We start from the raw sequence: 23,397 nt of genomic DNA, 5'->3' as shown, positions 1-23,397 counted from the left end.
TTTTTTTTGGTCGGTCGTGGGGCTTGAACTCTGGGCCTGGGCGCTGTCCCTCAGCTCTTCAGCTCAAGGCTAGCGCTCTACCACTTGAGCTACAGCGCCACTTCCTATTGCATAGTTTCTGAATAAACAAATGTGGACTGTGTAAATCCTGTTTGAAACAAGAGATTAGTAGTTTGTTGCAAGGTTCTAGAAAGTGCTTTTGCAAGGATCCATGAGATAAGGTATCTAACTTGCCTTCATAATACCTTTTTCCATGAGGCAATACATTCTAGGTAATCTCATTTTCTTACATAATTTTGTGAGTTTCTAAGTAAATTATGATTTTTTTGTTTTGCTTTTTAGAATAGGAAAAAACAAGATTTATCAAGATACAGGTCAAGAAAAACCCAGCAGGCTCAATTATGTTTTATTTAAGCCAGTCTGGAATCATTTTCTGTCCCTTGAAATAGCGTTCTTGTCTAACACTCATTTGTAATTTTCCCCACCTACTTCAGAGGTTTGCTCTGTGGCCTTTTGTCACTTCCTGTCCATTCTTCATAAACATCTTTCTAAAACCTAGATGGTTTCTCTTGGAAACTCTTTCATGGCTTTCAGCCCCTAACAATTGGAAGGGGTGTGTGTGTGTGTGTGTGTGTGTGTGTGTGTGTGTGTGTGTGTGTGTGTGTGTGTGTGTGTGTGTGTGTGTGTGTGTGTGTGTGTGTGTGTGTGTGTGTGTGTGTGTGTGTGTGTGTGTGTGTGTGTGTGTGTGTGTGTGTGTGTGTGTGTGTTGGAAGGTGTGTGTGTGTGTGTGTGTGTTGGAAGGTGTGTGTGTGTGTGTGTGTGTGTGTTGGAAGGTGTGTGTGTGTGTGTGTGTGTGTGTTGGAAGGTGTGTGTGTGTGTGTGTGTGTGTGTTGGAAGGTGTGTGTGTGTGTGTGTGTGTGTGTGTGTGTGTGTGTAGCATTATGGAACTCCTTATAGCTCTCCTGCTACCGCTTAAACATTGTTCAGCAGCTGTTTGTTGATGTGTCAGGTATATTTCATTGAATATAGCTTTTGTGCTGTCTAGTCTCTTTATCTGTATAAAATATAACAGGGAAAATAAAAAGAAAGTTTGAAAAACTCAAAAAGTAGATAAATGTTAAAGAAAAGCAAGAGGTGAAGAAACCCAGAAGGCCTCTATGGAGGCCAAGGAGCGCTGCTTAAATTAAAATGAAAGTGACTGAGTGACTTACAAATATTCTGTCCATTTACCTTAGTAGGATATTCTGTTATTTCACAGGCTAAAAAATCAGTGGGACTATTTGGTACATTTCAAATTTTAAAAATTACATTGAAAAGGATTAGCTGTTGGTATTACTGCTCAACACCTCCCTTCCACAGTGGGGGGCCTGCCACCTCAGAGGCTCCTCCTGCTGGTTCTAAGCTGAGCCTTCTTTTTGGAGGCAGGAGGGGGAGGGGAGATCAAAGGATTATAAGAACTAAGGATTGAAGGGGACTTGTGATAATTTCCGAGGGGTAATGGGAAGTGGAGCCAAGGAAGAGAACCTGTAGGGTGATTAGACATAGCACTTAAAATAAAGCTACTTGTGTTCCAAAGAACATTACACACATACACACGCACACGAAGCAGTATCTTGGTATTAAAATATAAATTGTGGTATACTGGAGACTGGGGGTAGAGGGGTTGGAGAGGAGGGGAATCTTTAAAATTTCTAAACAGTAATGTTAAATTTAGTTGTTCCAATAAGTTATAATTCCATGAGTCTGGTTTTGTTTTGTTTTGTTTGTGCTGGTCCAGGGGCTCCATCTCAGGATCTGAGTGCTGTCCTTGAGCCTTTTTGCTCAATGCTAGAGATCTACCACTTGAGTTACAGCTCCACTTCTGGCTGTCAGCTATAATCCTCAAATCTCAGTCTCCTGATTAGCTAGGATTGCAGGCATAACCTAGTGAAACAATAGTGTTTTTTAAACCTGTTAGTACTCACCACCAAAGGATTATTTACCTATGCCTATAACACATAGTATAGGGCATCCACACAAATAAGTTTACTTATATTTTCCTCACGATCAGAACATGACTCCCATCATTTACATTACTCATTAAAATTGTCTATTAGTTGTACAGGCCTAGGGCCTTTACGTCAAGTACATCATCTTTTGCTGGACACTTTTCTAATTTATATTCTGAAAAGTAGAGTTAATAGCTGATAATATCTCAACTAAACAATGTATGCAGTTTTATCTTATTTTAAAAATAACAAGCCAGATGCAGGTGGCTCACACCAATAATGCTAGCTATTCAGGAGGCTGAGAGCTGAGGATCATGGTTCAAAGCCAATTGAGGCAGAAAAGTCGATGAGACTCTTACCTCCAATTAACCACCAGAAAACCAGAAGTGGCTCAAAGTGGTAGAGCTTTAGCCTTAAGCAAAAAAGCTCAGGAACAGTGCACAGGTCCTGAGTTCAAGCCCCACAACCAACAATAAATAAATGAATGAGTGAACAAATATCTAAAAATATACTAATAAATAATAATGAATGTATTCATCTCTCATCTCATCAAAATGGTAGGAACTCCATTCTTTATTAGTATTTGTACCACTTCTGAATAGGCTATTGCTTAATTCAAGATTAATGTATTTGGGACAGGACAAGGTCAATACTCACAAGAAGTGGTGTTGTAGTCAACTCTCTTAAAGAATACTATCAGTGGGGCTGGGAAGGTAGCTCAGTGGTAGAGTGCTTGCCTTGCATGCCTGAGGCCCTGGGTTCGATTCCTCAGCACCACATAAGCAAAAAGAAAAAAAAGCTGGAAGTGGCGCTGTGGATCAAGTGGTAGAGCGCTAGCCTTGAGCTGAAGAGCTGAGGGACAGCACCCAGGCCCAGAGTTCAGGCCCCACGACCAGACCAAAAAAAAAGAATACTATCAGTGAAAGGGGTGACAATGATCAAGATGCATCATAGTCACAAACATATACTGAAACCCCTTTGAACAACAACATCAACAATAATAATAAAAGAACATTTTCAGCTTTTATTCTCCCTTTTTTGTAGTGGTAGGCTAGCGCTCTACCACTTTAAGCCACAGCGCCACTTCAGGTTTTCTGGTTGTTAATTGGAGATAAGAGTCTCAGGGATTTTCCTGCCTGGGCTGGTTTTGAACCATGATCCTCAGATCTCAGCCTAATAAGTAGCTGATGTGTGAGCCACCAGTACCTGGCTTAAACCGCTAGTCTATAAAACTGAAGTGTATAAAAATATACACTTTAATCCTAAGAACTTACCTTTTCTATAGATGTTTGCTACAACTTTAGTGTATGTTATGTTTGCCGTTTGGGGGTTGATTTTATTAGCTTGTTTGGGGAAGCAACTTTGATTTTAAGTTAATGCCTGTTTAAATAATTGTTCTTTACATACATTGGACATAACAGCCTCGCCTGAATTCTGTAAGATCATAAATACTGGAATGAGAGTTAATCAAGAAGAACATTTTATGCAGAGGACAAAGTACATATAGTCAATGTGGAGTATACTGTTTATGCTTTTCAATTTCTTTTTTTTTTTTAATTATTTTATTTTAGGGTCCAGTAGTGGGGCGTGAACTCTGGGTCTGGGTGCTGTCCCTCAGCTTTTCAGCTCAAGGCTAGCGTTCTACCACTGGAGTCACAGCGCCACTTCCGGCTTTTTTCTTTTTGCTTATGTGGTGCTGAGGAATTGAACCCAGGGCCTTATGCATGCAAGGCAAGCACTCTACCACTGAGCCACCTTCCCAGCCCCTGCTTTTCATTTCAATTTCATATAAACCAGAGAGTTTATATAAAATTTATACTCATGAAAATTCCTATCAAATAACAGTTGAGCTATTAGATTGTTGGATTACTCCTTTTCTGGAGTTACCTCATTGACAGTTGAAATATTTGTAAAAGCAAGATTTTAAAATTCATGTAGGAAAAAATGTCTTATAATCTCTTGAACACTAAGTAATTAATGGTCTCTTTTAGTCATTACTAACTTGGTAAATTGCTGATTTTGAAGTTTACTAGAACTCTGACTTAAAATTCCTTTAAATTTAATAGAAATGAAAGGGTTTTGAGTTATATATCATTCTGGATAACTACTAAAAAAGAAAAAAAGAATGGCCAAAAGCTCTTACCTCTCTCTCCTTTGATTGCCACCAGGTACCTTATTATATATTTTAATTGACTATAAATTTATTGATCCTGGCTATATTATTAGCTACTAAAATTCTTAAACCATAATATATTTTCTAAGTGCCTACTGCCCCTTGGATACTGAGCAATCAATATTTATTGCCTCAAAATTGCTTTTCCTTTAAATGTGGCTTTGGAGAGACAACAATCTGACAAGCAGGAATGCAAAGCACTGAGGAAAGGAAGGGGTGACACTGATCAAGATGCATTGTACTTATAAACTGGTTTGTTGAATTGCAATCCCTTTGTACAGCTACTAGAATACAATTTTTTTTAATGTCAAAAAAGGGGGTGCAAGGTTCTGGGTTTAATCTCAAATTTTGGCACAGGAGAAAAAGACAGAAAAGCAGGTTAGTGTGAGAAAAAAAGTAAGTGAGTAAAGGAGTTTGGAGCAAAGTAGGTTTTTTTGGTTTTGTTTTGTTTTTTGGGGGGCCGGTCGTGGGGCCTGAACTCTGGGCCTGGGCGCTGTCCCTCAGCTCTTCAGTGCAAGGCTAGCGCTCTACCACTGGAGTCACAGCGCCACTTCCGGCTTTTTTCTTTTGCTTATGTGGTGCTGAGGAGTCGAACCCAGGGCATCATGCATGCAAGGCAAGCGCTCTACCACTGAGCCACCTTAAAGTAGTTTTTATGTGATTTTCTTAAATATATTTAAGGAGTTGTGTGTGTGTGTGTGTGTGTGTGTGTGTGTGTGTGTGCGCTGATACTGGGGCTCAAACTCAAGGGTTCTGTGTTCTCATCTCCAGTTTCAGACTTTTTGCTGGTTAACTAATGATTAGAATCTCTCTTTGATTTTTCTTCTCTGGCTAGAGTCAAACCACAATCTTCCAATCTGAGTCTCCTGAACAGCCAGAAGTACAAATGTGAGATACTAGTGTCTGACAGTGTATATAATTTAAAATTTAAATATATTTTATTTCTGTCACTGTGATTCCTGATTTATAGTCGCTGAACATTTTTATATGATTATTAGTGGTTGTCATTGTTTTGCTTATCCACTAATACATTTATATGAACCATGTTGCCATGTTGTATTAAAATTTCTTTTTTCCCCCAAAATACAGATGAAGTTAAAAACACTCCTACTTCATTTCTTTTTCTTTTTTTCTTTTTGTTTTTTGTCGGTCGTGGGGCTGGGCTTGGGCGCTGTCCTTGTGCTCTTCAGCTCAAGATGAGTGCTCTACCGCTTGAGCCACTGCACCACTTCCGGGTTTTCAGGGGGGGGGGGTTATTGGAGATAAGAGTCTCACGAACTTTCCTGCCCGGGCTGGCTTTGAAGCGAGATCCTCAGATCTCAGCCTCTTGAGTAGCTAGGATTACAGGCATGAGCCACCGGCGCCCGGCTCTCTTACTTCATTTCTGAATCTTGTGCACATGTACTTTTGGTAATATTTGAAAGTAGGATTAGAATGATGGAGTGCAGTGTAGGAGTTGTATTAATTTTATAGTTGTGTCAGATCAGCTATAAAGAATATAAAGGCCTGGAGATGTAGTTTGGTGGTAGAGCACTTGCCTAGCATATACAATACCCTTAAGTTTGATCCTTAGCACTGCAAAGAACAAAACAAAAATTTTGACACTGGTGTTTTGAGAAAATTTAGATTTTTTTCCAAATTCAGTAATGCTCTACCACTTGATCCACAACCCAGTCTCCAATCTCAGTCAAATTTTATATACTTTCTTTGGGTTCACAAAAATAAATGACAATGACATTGTATCTCTTCCTGCTTTTATATTCCCTGTTTTATCTTTCCAGCTTGAGGAAGAACTTGATCCTGAAGAGAGGGACAACTTCCTCCAACAGCTTTACAAGTTTATGGAAGACAGAGGTATTTTTATGCTTGTTATGTAAAAGTAGTCGTTTCTTTTACAGTTTTAAATTTTAGGTATATGCATTTTTTTTTTTAGTATTGTAGGTATATTGTATACCAGTTACACTGGCAGTAACCATTGGGAGTAAAAACAAACCATCTACTTTGAGTATATATAAATATGACAGCAGTTCTGATATAATTGAATTTAATTCTCTCTGGTATTTAAAAAAAATTCACAATATTCAGAAATGTAAAAGGACTGGTTGTAGTGGTAATCTACATGCCTGTTTATTACTAATGCTATAATTATGACAAGCAAAATAGCCTAATCCTTACTTTCAGTAAAGTAAGCATAATAGACCAATATCTCTCAGTAGGATAGGATTTTTATTTTTATTTTTATTTTTGTTTTTTGTTTTTTTGTTTTTTTGGTCCAGTTGTGGGGCCTGAACTCTGGGCCTGGCCACTGTCCCTCAGCTCTTCAGCTCAAGGCGAGCGCTCTACCACTTGAGCCACAGCACCACTTCCGGCTTTTTTCTTTTTTGCTTATGTGGTGCTGAGGAATCGAACCCAGGGCTTCATGCATGCAAGGCAAGCGCTCTACCACTGAGCCACCTTCCCAGCCCAGGATAGGATTTTTAATAAGAAGTGGAAGAAATAGAACCATTATAAGTCATCGTACTCCTTCACATTCATTAGTCCTAGAAAGTAGTCTTAGACATTCTATGGCCATCTGAAATCACCTAACAGCTTTTAACTCTTTGTATGAGAACAGAGGTAGTGAAACCACAGCCTAAAATTTCTCTTGCCATCTTGCTTGCTTGCTTAAGTGAACCAGAAACAATGTAGGCCATACCTTGTAGTCCCAAGGTTTAGTTTAATTTTACCCACTTCACTGGCAGAGAAGTGATGTTATTGGTGGCAGAAATGTGAAGCTTAGAATCTAAAAATTCTCACAAATCTGTATAAAAAATATTTTGTGGGTCTGGAAAGGTGGCTCAGTGGTAGAGCGCTTGCCTTGCATGCACAAGGCCCTGGGTTCGATTCCTTGGCACCACGTAAGCAAAAAGAAAAAAGCCGGAAGTGGCACTGTGGCTCAAGTGGTAGAGCACTAGCCTTGAGCTGAAGAGCTGAGGGACGGCGCCCAGGCCCAAAGTTCAGGCCCCACGACCAGACCCCCCCACTCAAAAAAAAAAAAAGATATATATATATATATATATATATATATATATATATATATAGTGTTGTCTTAAATGATCTAAGATTCTTTTAGTTAATGAACTTTGGGGAATTAGAAGGCAATGTCCTTGTTTTCAAAGTTGTGTTTTATATTTGAATTAATTATATATTTGAATAAACTTTTAATTTTCTTGTATTACAAAGGTACTCCAATCAACAAACCACCAGTTTTGGGCTATAAAGACCTTAATCTCTTCAAACTCTTTAGACTGGTTTATCATCAAGGTGGATGCAACAATGTAAGTGTTATACTGCTCTGAAATACACATGGACTAGATTAAAGGTTAGATCATCTAATGTTGCATCAGTAAACACATTTTCCCCTCCAATTTTTTTTTTTACTAACTTTAGTTGTACAAGAGGGTTCCATTTTAACATTCCATTATGCATATAGAGTACTTTGTTCAGACTCCCTTTCTCTTACCCTCTTTCTCCCACACATTTTCATACATAACATAGATTTTTCATGTAAAAATTATTTCCCTTTGTAAATGTTAACAAATGAAAACTTAATTTTCCAGATTGATAGTGGTGCTGTATGGAAGCAAATTTATATGGACCTTGGCATTCCGATTTTGAATTCAGCTGCTTCCTACAATGTAAAAACTGCTTATAGAAAGTAAGTGGTATAGTATTCACTTAAGAATATGTATTTAGGGGCTGGGAAGGTGGCTCAGTGGTAGAGCACTTGCCTTGCATGCATGAGGCCCTGGGTTTGATTCCTCAGCACCACATAAGAAAAAAGCCGGAAGTAGCGCTGTGGCTCAAGTGGTAGAGCGCTAGCCTTGAGCTGAAAAGCTGAGGGATAGCGCCCAGGCCCAGAGTTCAGGCCCCACGACTGGACCCAAAAAAAAAAAAAAAGAATATGTATTTAATTTATTAATACTTTAACCAAGTATCCATTATCAAGGAACCTAAAAGTTACCCATATTTAGGTTAGCAGTCCATGACTAAAAGTTATTAAGACCATCTACTCTCCTTTACTCTAATTCTCAAGTGATTCTGATTTCTTTCTAAGATCAAAGTTGCAAGTATGATTTGTAATATGCAATTAAGATTCATATTACAGCACAGTATATTTTTGGGTGAACACTTTAATTATAACAAAACTATGACAATTATGATCAATTGTCAAGTGCTCAGACTTTTCAGGAAAGCATTTTAAGTTTTGATCATATTTCAGTTTATAATCCTAATCTAGTATACCCAGAAATTAGTGACATAGGAAAAATACTTAAAAACAAATGTCTCAAGTTTTACTAGTTAACACAGTATATATGATTAATAACAATATTTGAGTTAAAAAAGATTTCTTAAAATGAAATATTGTTTGTTTAGGTATCTATATGGTTTTGAAGAATACTGCCGTTCTGCAAATATTCAGTTCAGAACTATTCACCACCATGAACCAAAAGTAAAAGTGGAGAAAAAAGACATAGAAGAACCAATGGAAGAGGCTCTAAAAGTTGATCAAGAAATGCCTTTAATAGAAGTGAAAAGTGAGCCTGAGGAAAACATTGATACAAACAGTGAAAGTGAAAGAGAAGAGACAGAATTAAAATCTCCAAGAGTGAGTACTTAAAGAGTTTTATCTGGTTTATTTTAAGCATTATTTTAATTTAATTTTGGACATTTTCAGGTATACACAAAGTACTACAGTATGTAAGCCTTGCTTATTTTCCAGTGTTTAATACAATTCAGCTCAAATAATTTAACTCTTTCTAAATATACACCCATTATTTCAAGCAGAGCTTGAACATACTTCCTTTGTTTTCTGTTTGCTGGGAACAGACTCACCCTTTTCTTTCAGGTGTCTAGCTAAAATGTCACTTTAATGAAGCCTAGACTTGTCACATCATGTGAAATTGTAACAGACCTTGTTTCTTTGGCACTGTCAGTCCCTAATATACTCAAGTATTCTGTTCTTTGTGGCTTTTGCCTCATTGTACTACATCACACTCAATAAAGACAAAGGAAAACTGCTGACATTCATTGACAGATTTCAGGTATCTAGAACAGTGCCTAGTGAATACTAAGTGGTAAGTAGTTGTTGAATGAATCCTCTTTATAATGCCCATGTCCTCACCCAACATGGACACAGGTATGTATAACTATAACACTATAAAGTGCTCATTGTATGTACCCTGATTGTACCTTTCAACTCTTCCCCCATTATGCAAATATAAGGAATTACATTTACACCGTTCTGATAGTAGAATTTATTGTGTGTGTGTGTGTGCTGGTACTGGGACTTGAACTCAGGACCTTGTGCTCTCATTTGGCTTTGCTCATAGCTGCTACTCTACCACCTTAGCCACATCTCCTGCCTCGATTGATCAAATTTTTTGAGAAAGGAATTTACCACACCATCAGAGAAGTTAGAATGTCTGTAATATGTCTTATTTTTTAGTGAAGAGAAGGTGAAATCCTCTGCTTTTCTTTCAGTTGCTTAGATATCTTTTTTTTAACTGAATGTCATCCCTTAAGTAGAATCTTCTATGAGTTAATGAAATACACAGATTCTTTTTATTTTTATTTATTTTTATTTTTATTTTTTTAAATTTTTTTGTTTTTGGGTCCGGTTGTGGGGCCTGAACTCTGGGCCTGGGCGCTGTCCCTCCACTCTTCAGCTCAAGGCTAGTGCTCTACCACTTGAGCCACAGTGCCACTTTCGGCTTTTTTCTTTTTGTTTATGTGGTGCTGAGGAATGGAACCCAGGGCCTCATGCATGCAAGGCAAGCACTCTACCACTGAGCCACCTTCCCAGCCCCGATTAATTCTTTTTAAATCCTAATGTTATTTTAAAATTATGTTCAGACACATATAAAATTTTTCATCTTAATTATTTAGAGTGTGTAGCTGATTGGCATTGCTTCCTATGGCTGTATAGCTGTCACTAATATCTGTCAGGTTCTAGGGCTAGAATCTTTTCATCATGCAAAACTGCATGTGTGGGCCTTGGGGCTTGAATTCAAGGTCTGGTTGCTGTCCTTGAGCTTTTTCACTGATGGCTAGCACTTTATCAGGTGAGCCATAGCCCCACTTCCAGCTTTTTGGTGTTCAAAAGTCTCATGGACTTTTCTTTTGATCTGGCTTTGAACCATATTCTCATATCTCAGCCTTCTGAGTAGCTAGGATTACAGATGAGAGCCACTGGTACTTGGCTCTTGAATTTTCTCCCTTTTAAACAGCAGTATCCCGTTTTTCTCTCCGTCAGCTCTCTATCACGTTTTACTTCCTATACCTATGCATCTGATATTGTATGTTCCTCATAACGTAGAATTACACAATATTTATCTCTTTGTGTCTAGCTTCAACATAATGTTTTCTAGATTCATCCATGTTGTAGCATTTAACAGAAGTTCCTTGATTTTCAAGATGACTAATATTCCATTGTATGTTACTCATTTTATGCATTGTGGACAGACTTTTTGTTTTTACCTGAAGACCTTGGCCTGTACAAGATATTTGCAATGTACTGTATAGTATAGATGAAGCATAATTTGCCTTCCTACGATTTATTCTAATATTTTATCAGCACAAAAATGTGCTGTGATCCTTAGGACCAGGTGACCAGGTGTGGTGATGCACTCCTGAAATCCCAGCTACTCAGGAAAAGGATAGGATCAGATTTTGAGGCCAGGCTGGGCTAAGTTAGTATGAGACCCTGTCTGAATGAATTTTAAAAATAAAACCTAACAACTAAAGAAATTGAGGATTAAAATACTTGCCTAACAAGGTCTTGATGGCCACCCCCCTGTATCATGAAAGTAGTGTGAAATATATAAAAACATCTTCTGAATTTAAATGATTATATAAGCCAAGCTCCTAAAAATGGGATTTCTGGAAATTTATATATACACATGTGAATGGAGTATTATTCAGTCATAAAGAAATAATACTACATGCAGGAAAAATGGTGGAACTGGTGATTGTCACATTAAGTGAAATAAGCCAGGTTCACACAGACAAACAGCACCTATTTTCACTCATGTATGGAATCTAATCCTATAACACAATTAATAAAATGTCACGATTTTTACATGAAAGGGTGATTATTTAGGGGAGATAGACCAGTGAGTAGGAGGAACAGGGAAGAAGAAACCTACCAAATATATTTTAAAAGAAATGAGAAAAGACAGGAGAGGAGGTTAAGAAAGAATAATGAGGATGAAATAAATTTGATCAAAGGACATTATAAGCATGTTGTAAATATCACAATGAAGCCCCTCTATACAATTAATTTATGCTAATAAAAAGTAAAATGGGATTTTTGTGGGATAAATGCAGTCTTGAACTTAGATAGTTAATAGTTGTTCTCATTCCTTTAGCTACATTATTTAAAGAGTACCTACTGTGTACAAGGATCTATCTAGAACTGAGGACACACAGTGAATAATACAAATCTCCTGCTACCGTGGAATCTTCTAGTGTTTTCTGATAGAAATGAATTTCTGCTTCCACTTTTTTTATTTGGGAAGGGAGCGGTTGGTCATGGCGCTCTACCACTTGAGCCATAGCACCACTTCTAGCTTTATGTGGTGCTGAGGAATAGAACCCAGGGCTTCATGCATGCAAGGCAAGCACTCTAACACTGAGCCACCTTCCCAGCCCTCTGCTTCCACTATTGAAGCAGAAATAACACATAGGAACTTGGTAAGATATTTAATTACTAAGCTATTAATTGTATTCTATAGCTTCCTAATTTGCTGATTCAATTTTTTTAAATCCTTGCTGCATTCAAAGTACAAGAGAGGTCTGCCATTGTATACAAGTTGACTTAAAGTCGAATGGATCGCCAATTTCATTGGCTGGGCTACTTGAGAGACAGAGGTAGGAGGACTGTGATCTGAGGCCAACCTGGGACAAGTTACTGCAAAACCCTATCTGAAAAACTAAAAACAAAAGGACTGAGAGTATGGCTCAAGTAGTAGTCCTGAGGTTAGGTAAAAGCTGTTAGTGATATAACAAGTTCCTACTTGCTGGTGAAATACAGAGAAAACTCTTTACCTTTTTGCCATTGATGCAATTAGGGTTATTTGTTTATTGTGGTACTTTTATTTATTTTTGTGGTATTATGGATTTGTGTTCAGGACCTTGCGCTTGCTAATAAATGCTTTGCACTTAGCCACATCCCCAGCTGTTTTTGCTTAATTATTTTGAGTAAGGTCTCACTTTTTTTTTTTCATCTTTTTTTTTTTTCAATGTTTGAGACCAAGCATCTCTGTCTTACTATGGAATAAAGCTAGACAGAGATAGTAATGTATCATATGCTTTAAGCAGGGGGGGGAACGACAATAGAACACTTCAGTTATATTGTATCTGTACCTGCATTCAGTTATATTGTATCCGTACCTGCATTCGCTTTTATTTTTATTTTTATTATTTATTTATTTTTTTGCTTATGTGGTGCTGGGGAATCGAACCCAGGGCCTCATGCATGCAAGGCAAGCGCTCTACCACTGAGCCACTTTCCCAGCCCTTATTTTATATATATATATATATATATTTAAGGTCTCACATTTTTTCCTACGCTCATATGGGCAAGAACCACCCAACATTATTGGTTGAGATGGAGTCTTGATAATTTTTGGGCTATGATTAAATGGTGATCCTCTGGAGCTTCACTTCATGAGTAGCTGAAATTTCATGTATGAGCCACTGTGCCCACCATAAGCCCTTTTAAAATATAGTCACGTACAAATACTGTAAATTGTGTCTTAACTAATGATGAACCTGGTACCAGTGGTTCATGCCTAGCTACTCAGGAGGCTGAGATTTGACAATCCTGGTTCTAAGCCAGCCAGGGCAGGAAAAACCCTGAGACTCTTTATCTTCATTCAGTTAAATACCACAAAAGCCAGAAGTGGAGCTGTGGCTCAGGTGTAGAGAACTAGACTTGAGCACAAAAGCTCAGCGACAGCCCTGAGTTCAAGCCCCAGGACTGACACACACACACACACACACACACACACACACACACACACACACAAAACCACAAGTAAAACAAATAAACAGTAGAATCAGAGACTATAGAGCTTCTTGGAGGCCATAATCACGGAGATTGGTTTATTAACATTTAGATAATTTATTTAAAGTTCCCTTTTTTTTTTTTTTTTTTTTTTGGTCAGTCATGGGGCCTGAACTCTGGGCCTGGGCGCTGTCCCTCAGCCCTTCAGCTCAAGGCAAACGCTCTACCACTTGGGCCACAGCACCACTTCCGGCTTTTTCTGCTTATGTAGTGCTGAGGGATCGAACCCAGGGCCTCATGCATACAAGGCAAGCACTCTACCACTGAGCCACCTTCCCAGCCCCTAAATCTCTTTTTATAGTTAAGAAATATTAAAAGTAGCCAGGCATAATAGTTCGTGCCTATAATCCTGGCACTCAGGAGGCAGAGACAAGAGGTTCTTGAGTTTAAGGACAGACTGGACTACATCAAGTCTCTTTCTCAATGTACCTACTCTACTTTTTCAAGAAGAAGCCAAATAATTGTAGTATAAAGAGTGAGGATATAGCTCAGTGGTAGAGCACTTACCTAGCATCTAAGACCATGACTTTCTTTTTATTCTGGTGCTGGAGACTGAAACCAGGGTCTCACATGTCAGAGCTACTATTGAGTTACATCAGAAGAGGAAAAAACATTTTTTAGTGGTCTTTGTTTTGGATCTCGTCATGTTGTGCTTGCTAGGCAAGAAGTTTCCCATTTGAGCTACATTATTAGTCATAATTTTTATTTTTATTTATTTTTAATTATTTTTCTTTAGTTGGTTGTGGGGCTTGAACTCTGGGCTTGGGCACTGTCACTGAGCTCTTCAGCTCAAGGCAAGAGCTCTTCCACTTGAGCCACAACTCCACCTCCAGTTTTCTGGTGGTTAATTGGAGATAAGACTTTTTTGCTTGGGCTGACTTTGAACTGTGATCCTCAGATCTCAGCCTCCTGAGTAGCTAGGATTTTAGGCATGAGCTACCAGGGCCCACTTCTGGGCCTAATTTTATTTTTTAAGTAGTATATGCCAGGAATCATGCTAGATCTGGACATAATTGATTTATTTTTGTTTGTCTTTTACTTTCAGAAGGTAGAAAATAGTACTTCATGAGTTGTTGCTTTCCAGAGACTTGTGTGAAGCCAGAGACCAGACTAGTCATTGGTGTGGGGGTTTAAGGGAAAGGTGTCACTTTAGCCTTTCAGGCCTTTGTCTTAAACCTTTTATTCCTCCTACTAGGGACGAAGGAAGATTGCTCGAGATGCAAATTCTATTAAGAAGGAAACTGAAGAAGAGAAAACAGAGGACAAATTAAAAGATGATACAGAAAATAAGGATCTAGAGGATGACTATGAAACTGCAGAGAAAAGAGAAAATGAACTACTACTGGGGAGAAAAAATACACCAAAGCAAAAAGAAAAGAAAATTAAAAAGCAAGAGGATTCTGAAGGAGACTCAGATGAAGAGGAAGAGAAGAGCCACGAGAGGTACATTATCTTGTTTGTTCTCCAGAAGCACCTGTCTGGGGTATGGCAGCACTTGTTCCTGCTTTTAGAGATTCAGGTTTGAGGGAATGTTTTCTTATTGGGACTTCCGTTCCTCTTGTCTAATGAAGGTGAGACACATTGTGAAGATGATGTGTATTGCCTTTCGGAATTGGAGAATATACTGGTCGCACCATTTTAATAGCACTTGTGCCCTAAACAGTGGCCTCAAAGAAGGCTGCGCCACCCAGTCAAAAGAAAGGTCCTGCAGTTGACAGCAGGGAAGGGAGCTGGAGAAAAATGGAGGAAGTGGACAAGAGGAAACAGCGACAGCAAAAATTCCATTTTAAAAAAGGTACAATGTGGGAAAGCTAACAAACACATGGGTGCACAGTACTAGCAGATGTTTCTGTGTGTTAGCTTTATCTAAGACATTTTTCTTTTTCAAGTTACTGTATTAGAGTAAGTGGCATGCACCCCTGATTTTAGCTTGGAAAATGCATTCTTGCCCCACATCACACCAATAAATTCCAAGTTTTTAATGTCCATCCTGTTTTCTGTTGAATGAAAACTTTTTTCCCCATGCATTAAACATGTATGGTCTGAATTGGTTTACCAATAGCCAAAGATTGAACAAGTTTAGCTAGGTCAAGATGTCTGACTGTGCTGTATAGTAGACTACTCTGTAAGTGTTGTCAAATGGATGTACTAATTTTAAAATACTACTAAAACTCTTAAATGAGCAACAACAGCATAACACACTTAACTTGAAAATAAGCTCTCCTCCATATTTAGTTTTGGATTCTTTTACTATGCAAAGCCACGTTTTTCTGAAATTTGGGTTGTGGAGCTAAATTTGGGAAAAGTGGCCTGTTACATCTAATTAGTGTCTGAGAGGACTGAGAATAAAACATTGAGATAACATTAAAAAATAAATTATTAAATATTTAAAATTAGGAATAATTGATGAGTGGGAGAAGTAATTTGGTTCAGTATGAGTAGTTACAGGAGCTATCCCAAGGACATTTGAAGTAGGTTAGTAAAACAATGAAAGTTCTGTAGTGTAATTTAATATTTAGACAAATTTAATCAAAAGTGAGTTACTCAAAAAGTAGGGCTAGTATAGTTCAAGTGCAAAAAAGCATAAAAATATTATACATGGATTATAATATGTACATAATACGAGAAGAATGAATCTGTATACATAAATATGGTTTTAAAAGACTGTAATTGATAAGTAAATTGAATAAATATTTTAAAGAAGAAATTCACAGATTTGAATATGAAGAAAAATATAGCTGGGCACCACTGGTTCACATCTACAATCCTAGCTACTCAGGAGACTGAGATCTGAGGACTGCAGTTTGAACCAGCCCACACAGACAAATCCAGTAGACTCTTATCTCCAGTTAACCCATGAAAGGACAAAACTAGAGGTGTGGCTCAAGTGGTAAAGTGCTAGTTGTGAGTGGAAAAGCTGAGCAAGAAGTTGAAGCTTTGAATTCAAGCCCCAGGACCAGTGTGCATTCATGTGTGCATATGTTTTCACACATGTGTGCATTCATGTGTGCACACACATACAAAATTTAGTATAGAGACAGCAAACACAGTCTGTATTTTCATTCTGTACCAGGAATCGAGGAAAGGGGAAAAACTTTATGGAGACCCTTCTGTTTTAAGTAATTTTTCTCCCCTGTGTTCTAAAATCACATCTTCAGGATAGTATCTGGAGGTATGTTTAGAGAGAAAATATCCTGTTGCAAATAGGCTATGAAAGATTCAGTTGTGTTCTGTAGGGGCCACCAAAATAATGCCCTATGTTTACTACATATTACTTTTACCTCTTAAGGTTTAACTTTTTTTCTAATGTTTGAATAATCTTTGATGGATTTCTCTTCTGAATCTTTGCAAGATTAATAGAGGATATTTTATGATAAAAATATTAAAAAACTTGTTAGACTCTCCTGTGTGAAGTTTCTTTATATTTAATTTTTGAGATAAAGAAGATGAGTAAAAAAGCAGAAAAAGCAATCAAAACAAAACATTTAAAACTTTGTTCTCCTGATGGTATCCTATGGCTTCAACAAGTGACCTCATATCCAAAATATAAACTAGTTTAAATGACATATTCCTAAGGTAGATAGCCTTGTTTATTATTACTTTGCCCATCTGAAAGACTGATTTTATTTAAGAACTATTCTTAGGTAAGCTGAAAGTAGCAATAAGTAGATTTAAGATAAGTTAATTGCAGACAGTTAGAAAATATTTTCAGGGCATTTTCACATATAAGGTGGCATTTAAATATGAATCCCAAAGACTTTCTTAGAACATATTTTTTTTATCAAATGTGATTTTTTCCCCCTTCATCAGCTGTGATTATTAATATGGATTGGCTTTTGGTACAGTGCACTTTTACATCAAAAAGTCCTTCAAGTAATCCATGAAAATCTTCTCCTTCTCCTCCTTCTTCTCCTCCTCCACTGATACATTATTAAGATGATACTTAGGTTGTGAATATTCTACACGTTGGATTCTTTTAGCATTTATCATATTCTTCTCATGGAGTTATTAGTAGTATTATCAATGTTGTAACTTACTGCAGGGAAGAATCTGAAATCAAATGTGGCTCTGAAGGAGAAGATGACGATGAGGACGCGGAGCCCTGCCTAACAGGAACCAAAGTGAAAGTCAAATATGGACGGGGGAAGACACAGAAAATTTATGAAGCCAGCATTAAAAGCACTGAAATTGATGATGGAGAAATCTTGTACTTGGTACATTACTATGGATGGAATGTCAGGTAAGCCTTTTTCTTACTGCTGGTTTTTTTTCAATAATTTTAAAATGTCAATTTAATGTTGTAAAGAACTAAAACATATGGTGCTTGCATTTATAAAGTGTACCTTGTTATTAAAATATCCAAGACTTCGACATTTGCTCGGTTAAACAAGCTATGTCACTACATCTAGGCAAAGATGTATCTTTGGAGCAAGAACAGGTTAGTGTTTTACTCATTTACAGAAAAGGAGAACACATAACATGGACAACTGTGGGGCACTGTGTTGCCGGGTTTCAATGAATCAATGAAAGGAACAGGGATAAGCCCATGTTAGAGCAAGGCGGCCAATAGCTATCTTAGCTATACAAACGTATGTTTTGTTGCTTAGAAACTAAAATCTATGTCAAACAATAAGATAATTCCAAGTTGGCTAATTAATAAAAAAAAATGTTGAAAAGGACTTAGATTTGAGCTTCTGTTAGATGGTTTCAGGGAAGGTTTAAGTGAGGCTTTGTTCTATACTGAATATTGTCAGGATACTGAATAATTCTATTACTGGTTTCATTAATAAGTCACAGATCAAGGTTAGCAATATAATTTTAAAGTTTTATGTGTCTGAAATCTTAGGTTTCCAGAGATTTACTTGGAGCCATATTGCCCCATAGTATCTATGTACTTGATGTGTGTTGTGTGGTGACTCAATTTATCCCTAAATTAGGGAAAATACCATAGAGATATTATGAAATAATGAAAATACCTGTACTGATGTATAAAGTCTGTGAGTGGGCACTTTGCCTGAGCTCGTTTTGCTTAAGGGTAGTCCTCTATTACTTTGAACCACAGTTCCATTTCCAGTTTTCTGGTGTTTGACTGGAGTCTCGCAGACTTTCTTCTCCAGGCTGGCTTTGAACAGTGATCCTCAGATCTCAGCCTCCTTGAGTAGTTAGGATTACAAGTGTGAGCTACCCAGCAAGTGTAAAGTCTTTAGAATAAGGCTGTCACTTAGTAGTAAGTCCTCAATGAGTAATAACCGTTTCTTTATCTGGCATCATTTTAAAGTTTATAAAACTCATAAAATTTGTTCCTCTTCACCATATCTGGTTTAATTCAGGGAGAGAAGGCTATTTACCAACTTGGAGTCACTATATTTACGGTTGATGTACATTATAACCATCTTTTCTTCTCAGATGCTATTTAGTTAACCATTTCTCTGATGGGTGTCTCTATCCTGCATGCTTCTCCTTCCCATCATCTTTCTTACCTGTGTGTATATATGTATGTGTAAATCTATATATTATAATCTACATATTTATATATTTATAATGTGTATTTTGGAGGCAGTTTCGGAATTTAAATTCCAGACTTTGAGCTCACTCAGCTTGCTCGCTCATAGCTGGTGCTCTATACTCTAGCCAAGTCTTTAACACAGCTTTTTGCTGGTTAATTTGTAGATCTAATGTATCGTGAGTCAGCTACCTTAGTAGCTAGGATTATAGGCATTAACCATTGGTGCCTGGCATATCCTTATATTTTTGAGATTTTACTTTTGTGACTCTAATAGTTATTATATTCTCAGGTTTTCTTGCTTATTACCTACTTGACTTTTTACATAGATGATCTGTCATTGTCCTTCTGTATTCTTGAGACCTGGTATAAATCTAGTATACTCATTAAGGCTCGTGTAGTCCCTAGGGAATTTACTAGATTTCCAAAATGGGAACAGTCTGCAAATGTGAAGCATAGTCCTGGGATCCAGTTTGGAATTTCCAGGACCACTCTTGGTTGAGAATATTAGTGCTACAAGTACTTGCATATAGTACACCACTTAAATTGGGCCAGGATGGTGTGCTTCAAGTTGCTCTAGTTTAAAGCTGTGTTTCTTGGTGAGCTGAGGTATACTGAGAAGTGTTGTAATATGAAGTTACTTTTTTATTAGCCATATAACAAGCATATAACTTTGTTGCCACATTTAGATTATTCTTGATTTTGCTGTCAATCTTTATTACCAAACTAAGTTTTACAAGAGCAAGACCTAGTCTCTCTATTCTTTCCCTCCATCTTTATAGAGTGCCTAGTATACTTTGAGGCCCTCAATAAGGGTCCAAATGAATGAATATTTATAGATAAGCTAATAAAGTACAGATACCAAGTCCTGTTTCTAAAGTTTAGCTCTTGGGTTAATCTAGGAGTATTTTTTGAGCTATGGTGTAGGTTTTATAGTACCATCACAACTGAAACTTGCATATTGGAGCCATGTTTACAAAGCAAGGACATGGTTTCTAGATACCTGAATTTATTAACACAGTTACAGTGTAAAGTGAAGAATGCCTGTAGTTTTAAGTATTCAGATCATAAAATTTTATGGAATTCTATAAATATTTTTATATATTATGTAACATAACTAATGTTATAGTTGTAGAAAAGTTAATTCTTTGTCTATACTTAGAGACTTCAACTGATTATATTGAAATTCAAAAGTGATATTAGTCTTTTTTTTATAATTTTTTATTCTGAGATAGTGATACTTAAGGTCACAAACACATTCTAACCTTCATGAGGCAAATAGTCATTATTGTGGTCTATAAAGTTTGTGAATTCTATGAGCTTTGATAATACAACTATTTCTTCCACATTTGGTGGTATGTACATTTCTTTCCTTTTGCTTAGTGTTACCTGTTCCCTCTTTCCCTCTCATTCCCTCCCTCCCATCGATGTTAGTCTTTTGGACAAGGGTTACAGTGGAAATTAGCCTTCAATTTGGGCTAAAAAAAATAAACTTACAGAAAGAAACACACACACACACACACACACACACACACACACACACACACACACACACACACACACACACACACACACACACACACACACACACACACACACACACACACACACACACACACACACACACACACACACACACACACACACCTACCTTCAGTCTTAAAAATGGTTATTTTTCAAGGACACAGGCATAGCTCAATAGTACTTGCTTAGCTAGTGTGAGGACCTGAATTTGCTCCACTGCACCATGGTATTAAAAAAAAAAAAAAAAAGTGGCCTGTGGTAGTGAAAAGTCTGTAGAAAAGTGAGGGAAACCAAACCCCTTTCTATACAATTAAAGAAAAAAAAGTGGCATGGTTCAGAGTAAAATTTTATTCAAAATACTAGAGGATAAGCTGTGTTTCAGTGGTTTATGCTGGTATCCTAGCTACTTAAAAGGCTGAGATTTGGAGGATCAAGATTTGAAGCCAGCCTAGGGAAGAAAAGCTCTTGAGACTCCATCCCCAAGTATCTTGCAAAAAGCCAGAAGAGGCAGTATGGTTCAAGTGGTATAAAGTGCCCTCCCCAAGTGTTCAAGCCCTGGCACCAGCACCATAAATGGATGAATGAATGCATGAAAGTAAAACAAAACAAAACTGTGAGAGGCTAGAGAAAGTTTGTAGAGGAAAGAAAATGTCAAAGGAATTGATAAAACAATCTGGAACTGATCATATAGCAAATGTGAATTTACCTGACTTACTTTTATTATTCATTAAATAGAATGAATTCTAGTATAGAATTTGCTTACAAGCCTAGATCTTTTGTGGAAAACAAAGCAGTGCAAGTAGTTTTAAATCTTAAGTGTTTGCTTACCCATGTTTCTAAACCTGCTAACTTGAATTCTCTTGTTATTTCCCATGGATGGTAGGTATGAAGCACCTAGTACAGTTGCTGGTATATATTACCAGCTAACCAGTTCTGTGTCCTTTACTTTTCTTCCAACACAACAAAAAGGGACAGATTTTCATCTATCTCACTGTGATTTTTTGTTTGGTCAATATATTTCAAATAGTGTATCATTGTGAAATTTTGAATTTTTCTTTATTTTAAGGTATGATGAATGGGTGAAGGCTGACAGGATAATTTGGCCTTTGGACAAAGGTGGACCAAAGAAAAAACAAAAGAAGAAAGCAAAAGTATGTTCAGATATTATGTAATTGGTGATAGGTATAGGAATTATTCACATTGTATTATATCGACATAATTTTTAGAGCTTTTCAACATTTACAACAAAATAGAGAAGGTACCAAGATTTCCCATATACCCTGTGCCCCATACATCTGTATCTATCCCATTTTCATATCCTTCACCATCTGACTCCCACCTTAGTGGTTCAGTTGTTACAGTTGATGAACTCACACTGATAATCAGAGTCCACAGGTTACATCAGGATGGTGTACGCTGTGAAAGTACAGCACAATTCTAGGTCTGTTATACCTTGTGTGAGTTTGGATAAGTAGTTCATTATTAGAAAAATGTTGTATGCTCAGCCAGATCTGGATCCCACCTCTATCACACTCCACAGATTTTTGGCAACCACTGATTTTTTTTTTTTTTTGGTTGGTTGTGGGGCTTGAACTCTGGGCTTGGGCGCTATCCCTGCGCTGTTCAGCTCAAGGTGAGGGCTCTACTGCTTGAGCCACAGCACCACTTCCGGTTTTCTAGTGGTTAACTGGAGATGAGTCTCACGGACTTTTCTGCCCAAGCTGGCTTTGAACCATGATCCTCAGATCTCAGCCTCTTCAGTAGCTAGGATTACAGGTGTGAGCCACTGGCACTCGGCATCTGATTTCTTTTTTAATTGCCTCCATTACTTTACTTTTACAGAATATCATATAGTTAGTCTCATATATCATTTACAATTGGCTTCTTTCACTTAGTAATATCTATTTAAGGTACTGAGGAAGTTATATTTAAATAAATATTTTCTATAATCACCTTGATTCTTATAAGATAGTTATGGGTTTGGTTTTTTTTGCCCGTCCTGGGACTTGAACTTCAGTTCCGGGCACTGTCCCTGAGCTTCTTTTGCTCAAGGTTAGTACTCTACTATTTGAGCCACAGCGCTACTTACAGCTTTTTTTGTTTATGTAGAACTAAGGAATCGAACCCAAGGCTTCATGCATGCTAGACAAGCAGTCTACCACTAAGCCACATTCCCAGCCCAGTTGCGATTTGTTTGTTTTTTTGTTGGTGTGGGGCTTGAAGTCGACCTGGGAGCTATCCCTCAGCTCTTCAGCTCAAAGTGAGTGTTCTACTACTTGAGCCACAGCACCACTTCTGGTTTACTGGTGGTTTCTTGAAGATAAGAGTCTCCTTTCCTGCTGGGGTGACTTGTATCCACAATCCTCAGATCTCAGCTCCCTGAGTAGCTAGGATTACAGGCGTGAGGCACCAGTGCCCCGCGATATTTTTTAATGTTGCAACCCAGGAACTAGAAAAGTAAAAGTGTAAGACACATCACACTGAATCATGGAAAGGTGAAAACCAACAACCCTTCAGGTATAAGTTTCAATTTCAAATGTCTAGAGCTTTTCAGAAAAGAGGTAAAGTTAAGACTATAGATTCTAGTAAGTATCTTACTAGAGAGAGTAGAAATAACTACTCTGTTTTGGGAGTGCTGACTCAGGGTTATCAGACTCCAGAATTTTTTTTTCAGTATCTTTGTATTTTTAAAAATGTGAAATTGATTTCGAAATACTAGAAGTTAATACTAAAAAATATAGAACTTTTCTGTTGACCAGTTGTTCCTTCATTCATACCTTTGAGCTCCAGCATTTGCTGTAGTATTGTGCCTGGTGTTTTGTTATTATTGACATCTTTCATTTCCTTTTTTTTTTTTTTTTTTTTTTGGGTCCGGTTGTGGGGCCTGAACTCTAGGCCTGGGTGCTGTCCCTCAGCTCTTCAGCTCAAGGCTAGCGCTCTACCACTTGAGCCACAGCACCACTTCCGGCTTTTTTCTTTTTGCTTATGTGGTGCTGAGGAATCGAACCCAGGGCCTCATGCATGCAAGGCAAGCGCTCTACCACTGAGCCACCTTTCCAGCCCTCTTTCATTTCCTTAGAGATAAGAAGAAATATGGGGA

General features: G+C 37.6%; 1 protein-coding gene and 1 non-coding gene across 3 annotated transcripts in view; one reads left to right on the top strand and one right to left on the bottom strand.

Annotated features, from left to right (window-relative positions):
• The window catches only part of Arid4a (AT-rich interaction domain 4A), a 75,589-nt gene that overhangs the window by 33,782 nt on the left and 18,410 nt on the right, over positions 1 to 23,397 (top strand). For both annotated transcript variants that reach the window (XM_070032682.1, XM_070032674.1), the window contains exons 12-18: positions 5,943 to 6,015; positions 7,384 to 7,478; positions 7,761 to 7,858; positions 8,578 to 8,809; positions 14,466 to 14,713; positions 17,313 to 17,510; positions 21,364 to 21,448. In XM_070032682.1, the coding sequence (XP_069888783.1) occupies positions 5,943 to 6,015; positions 7,384 to 7,478; positions 7,761 to 7,858; positions 8,578 to 8,809; positions 14,466 to 14,713; positions 17,313 to 17,510; positions 21,364 to 21,448 (1,029 nt within the window). The remainder of the gene's footprint in view (positions 1 to 5,942; positions 6,016 to 7,383; positions 7,479 to 7,760; positions 7,859 to 8,577; positions 8,810 to 14,465; positions 14,714 to 17,312; positions 17,511 to 21,363; positions 21,449 to 23,397) is intronic.
• On the bottom strand, positions 12,444 to 12,573 carry LOC138835064 (small nucleolar RNA SNORA63). Its single transcript, XR_011374414.1, has one exon. It is a non-coding gene; the product is annotated as a small nucleolar RNA SNORA63 (small nucleolar RNA).

The sequence above is a fragment of the Dipodomys merriami genome, unplaced genomic scaffold, assembly GCF_024711535.1.
Source record: "Dipodomys merriami isolate MVZ:Mamm:240054 unplaced genomic scaffold, mDipMer1.0.p SCAF_1, whole genome shotgun sequence".
Lineage (NCBI taxonomy): Eukaryota > Metazoa > Chordata > Mammalia > Rodentia > Heteromyidae > Dipodomys > Dipodomys merriami.
Note: the sequence above shows the minus strand (reverse complement) of the source record. Positions and strands in the feature narration are given on the sequence as shown.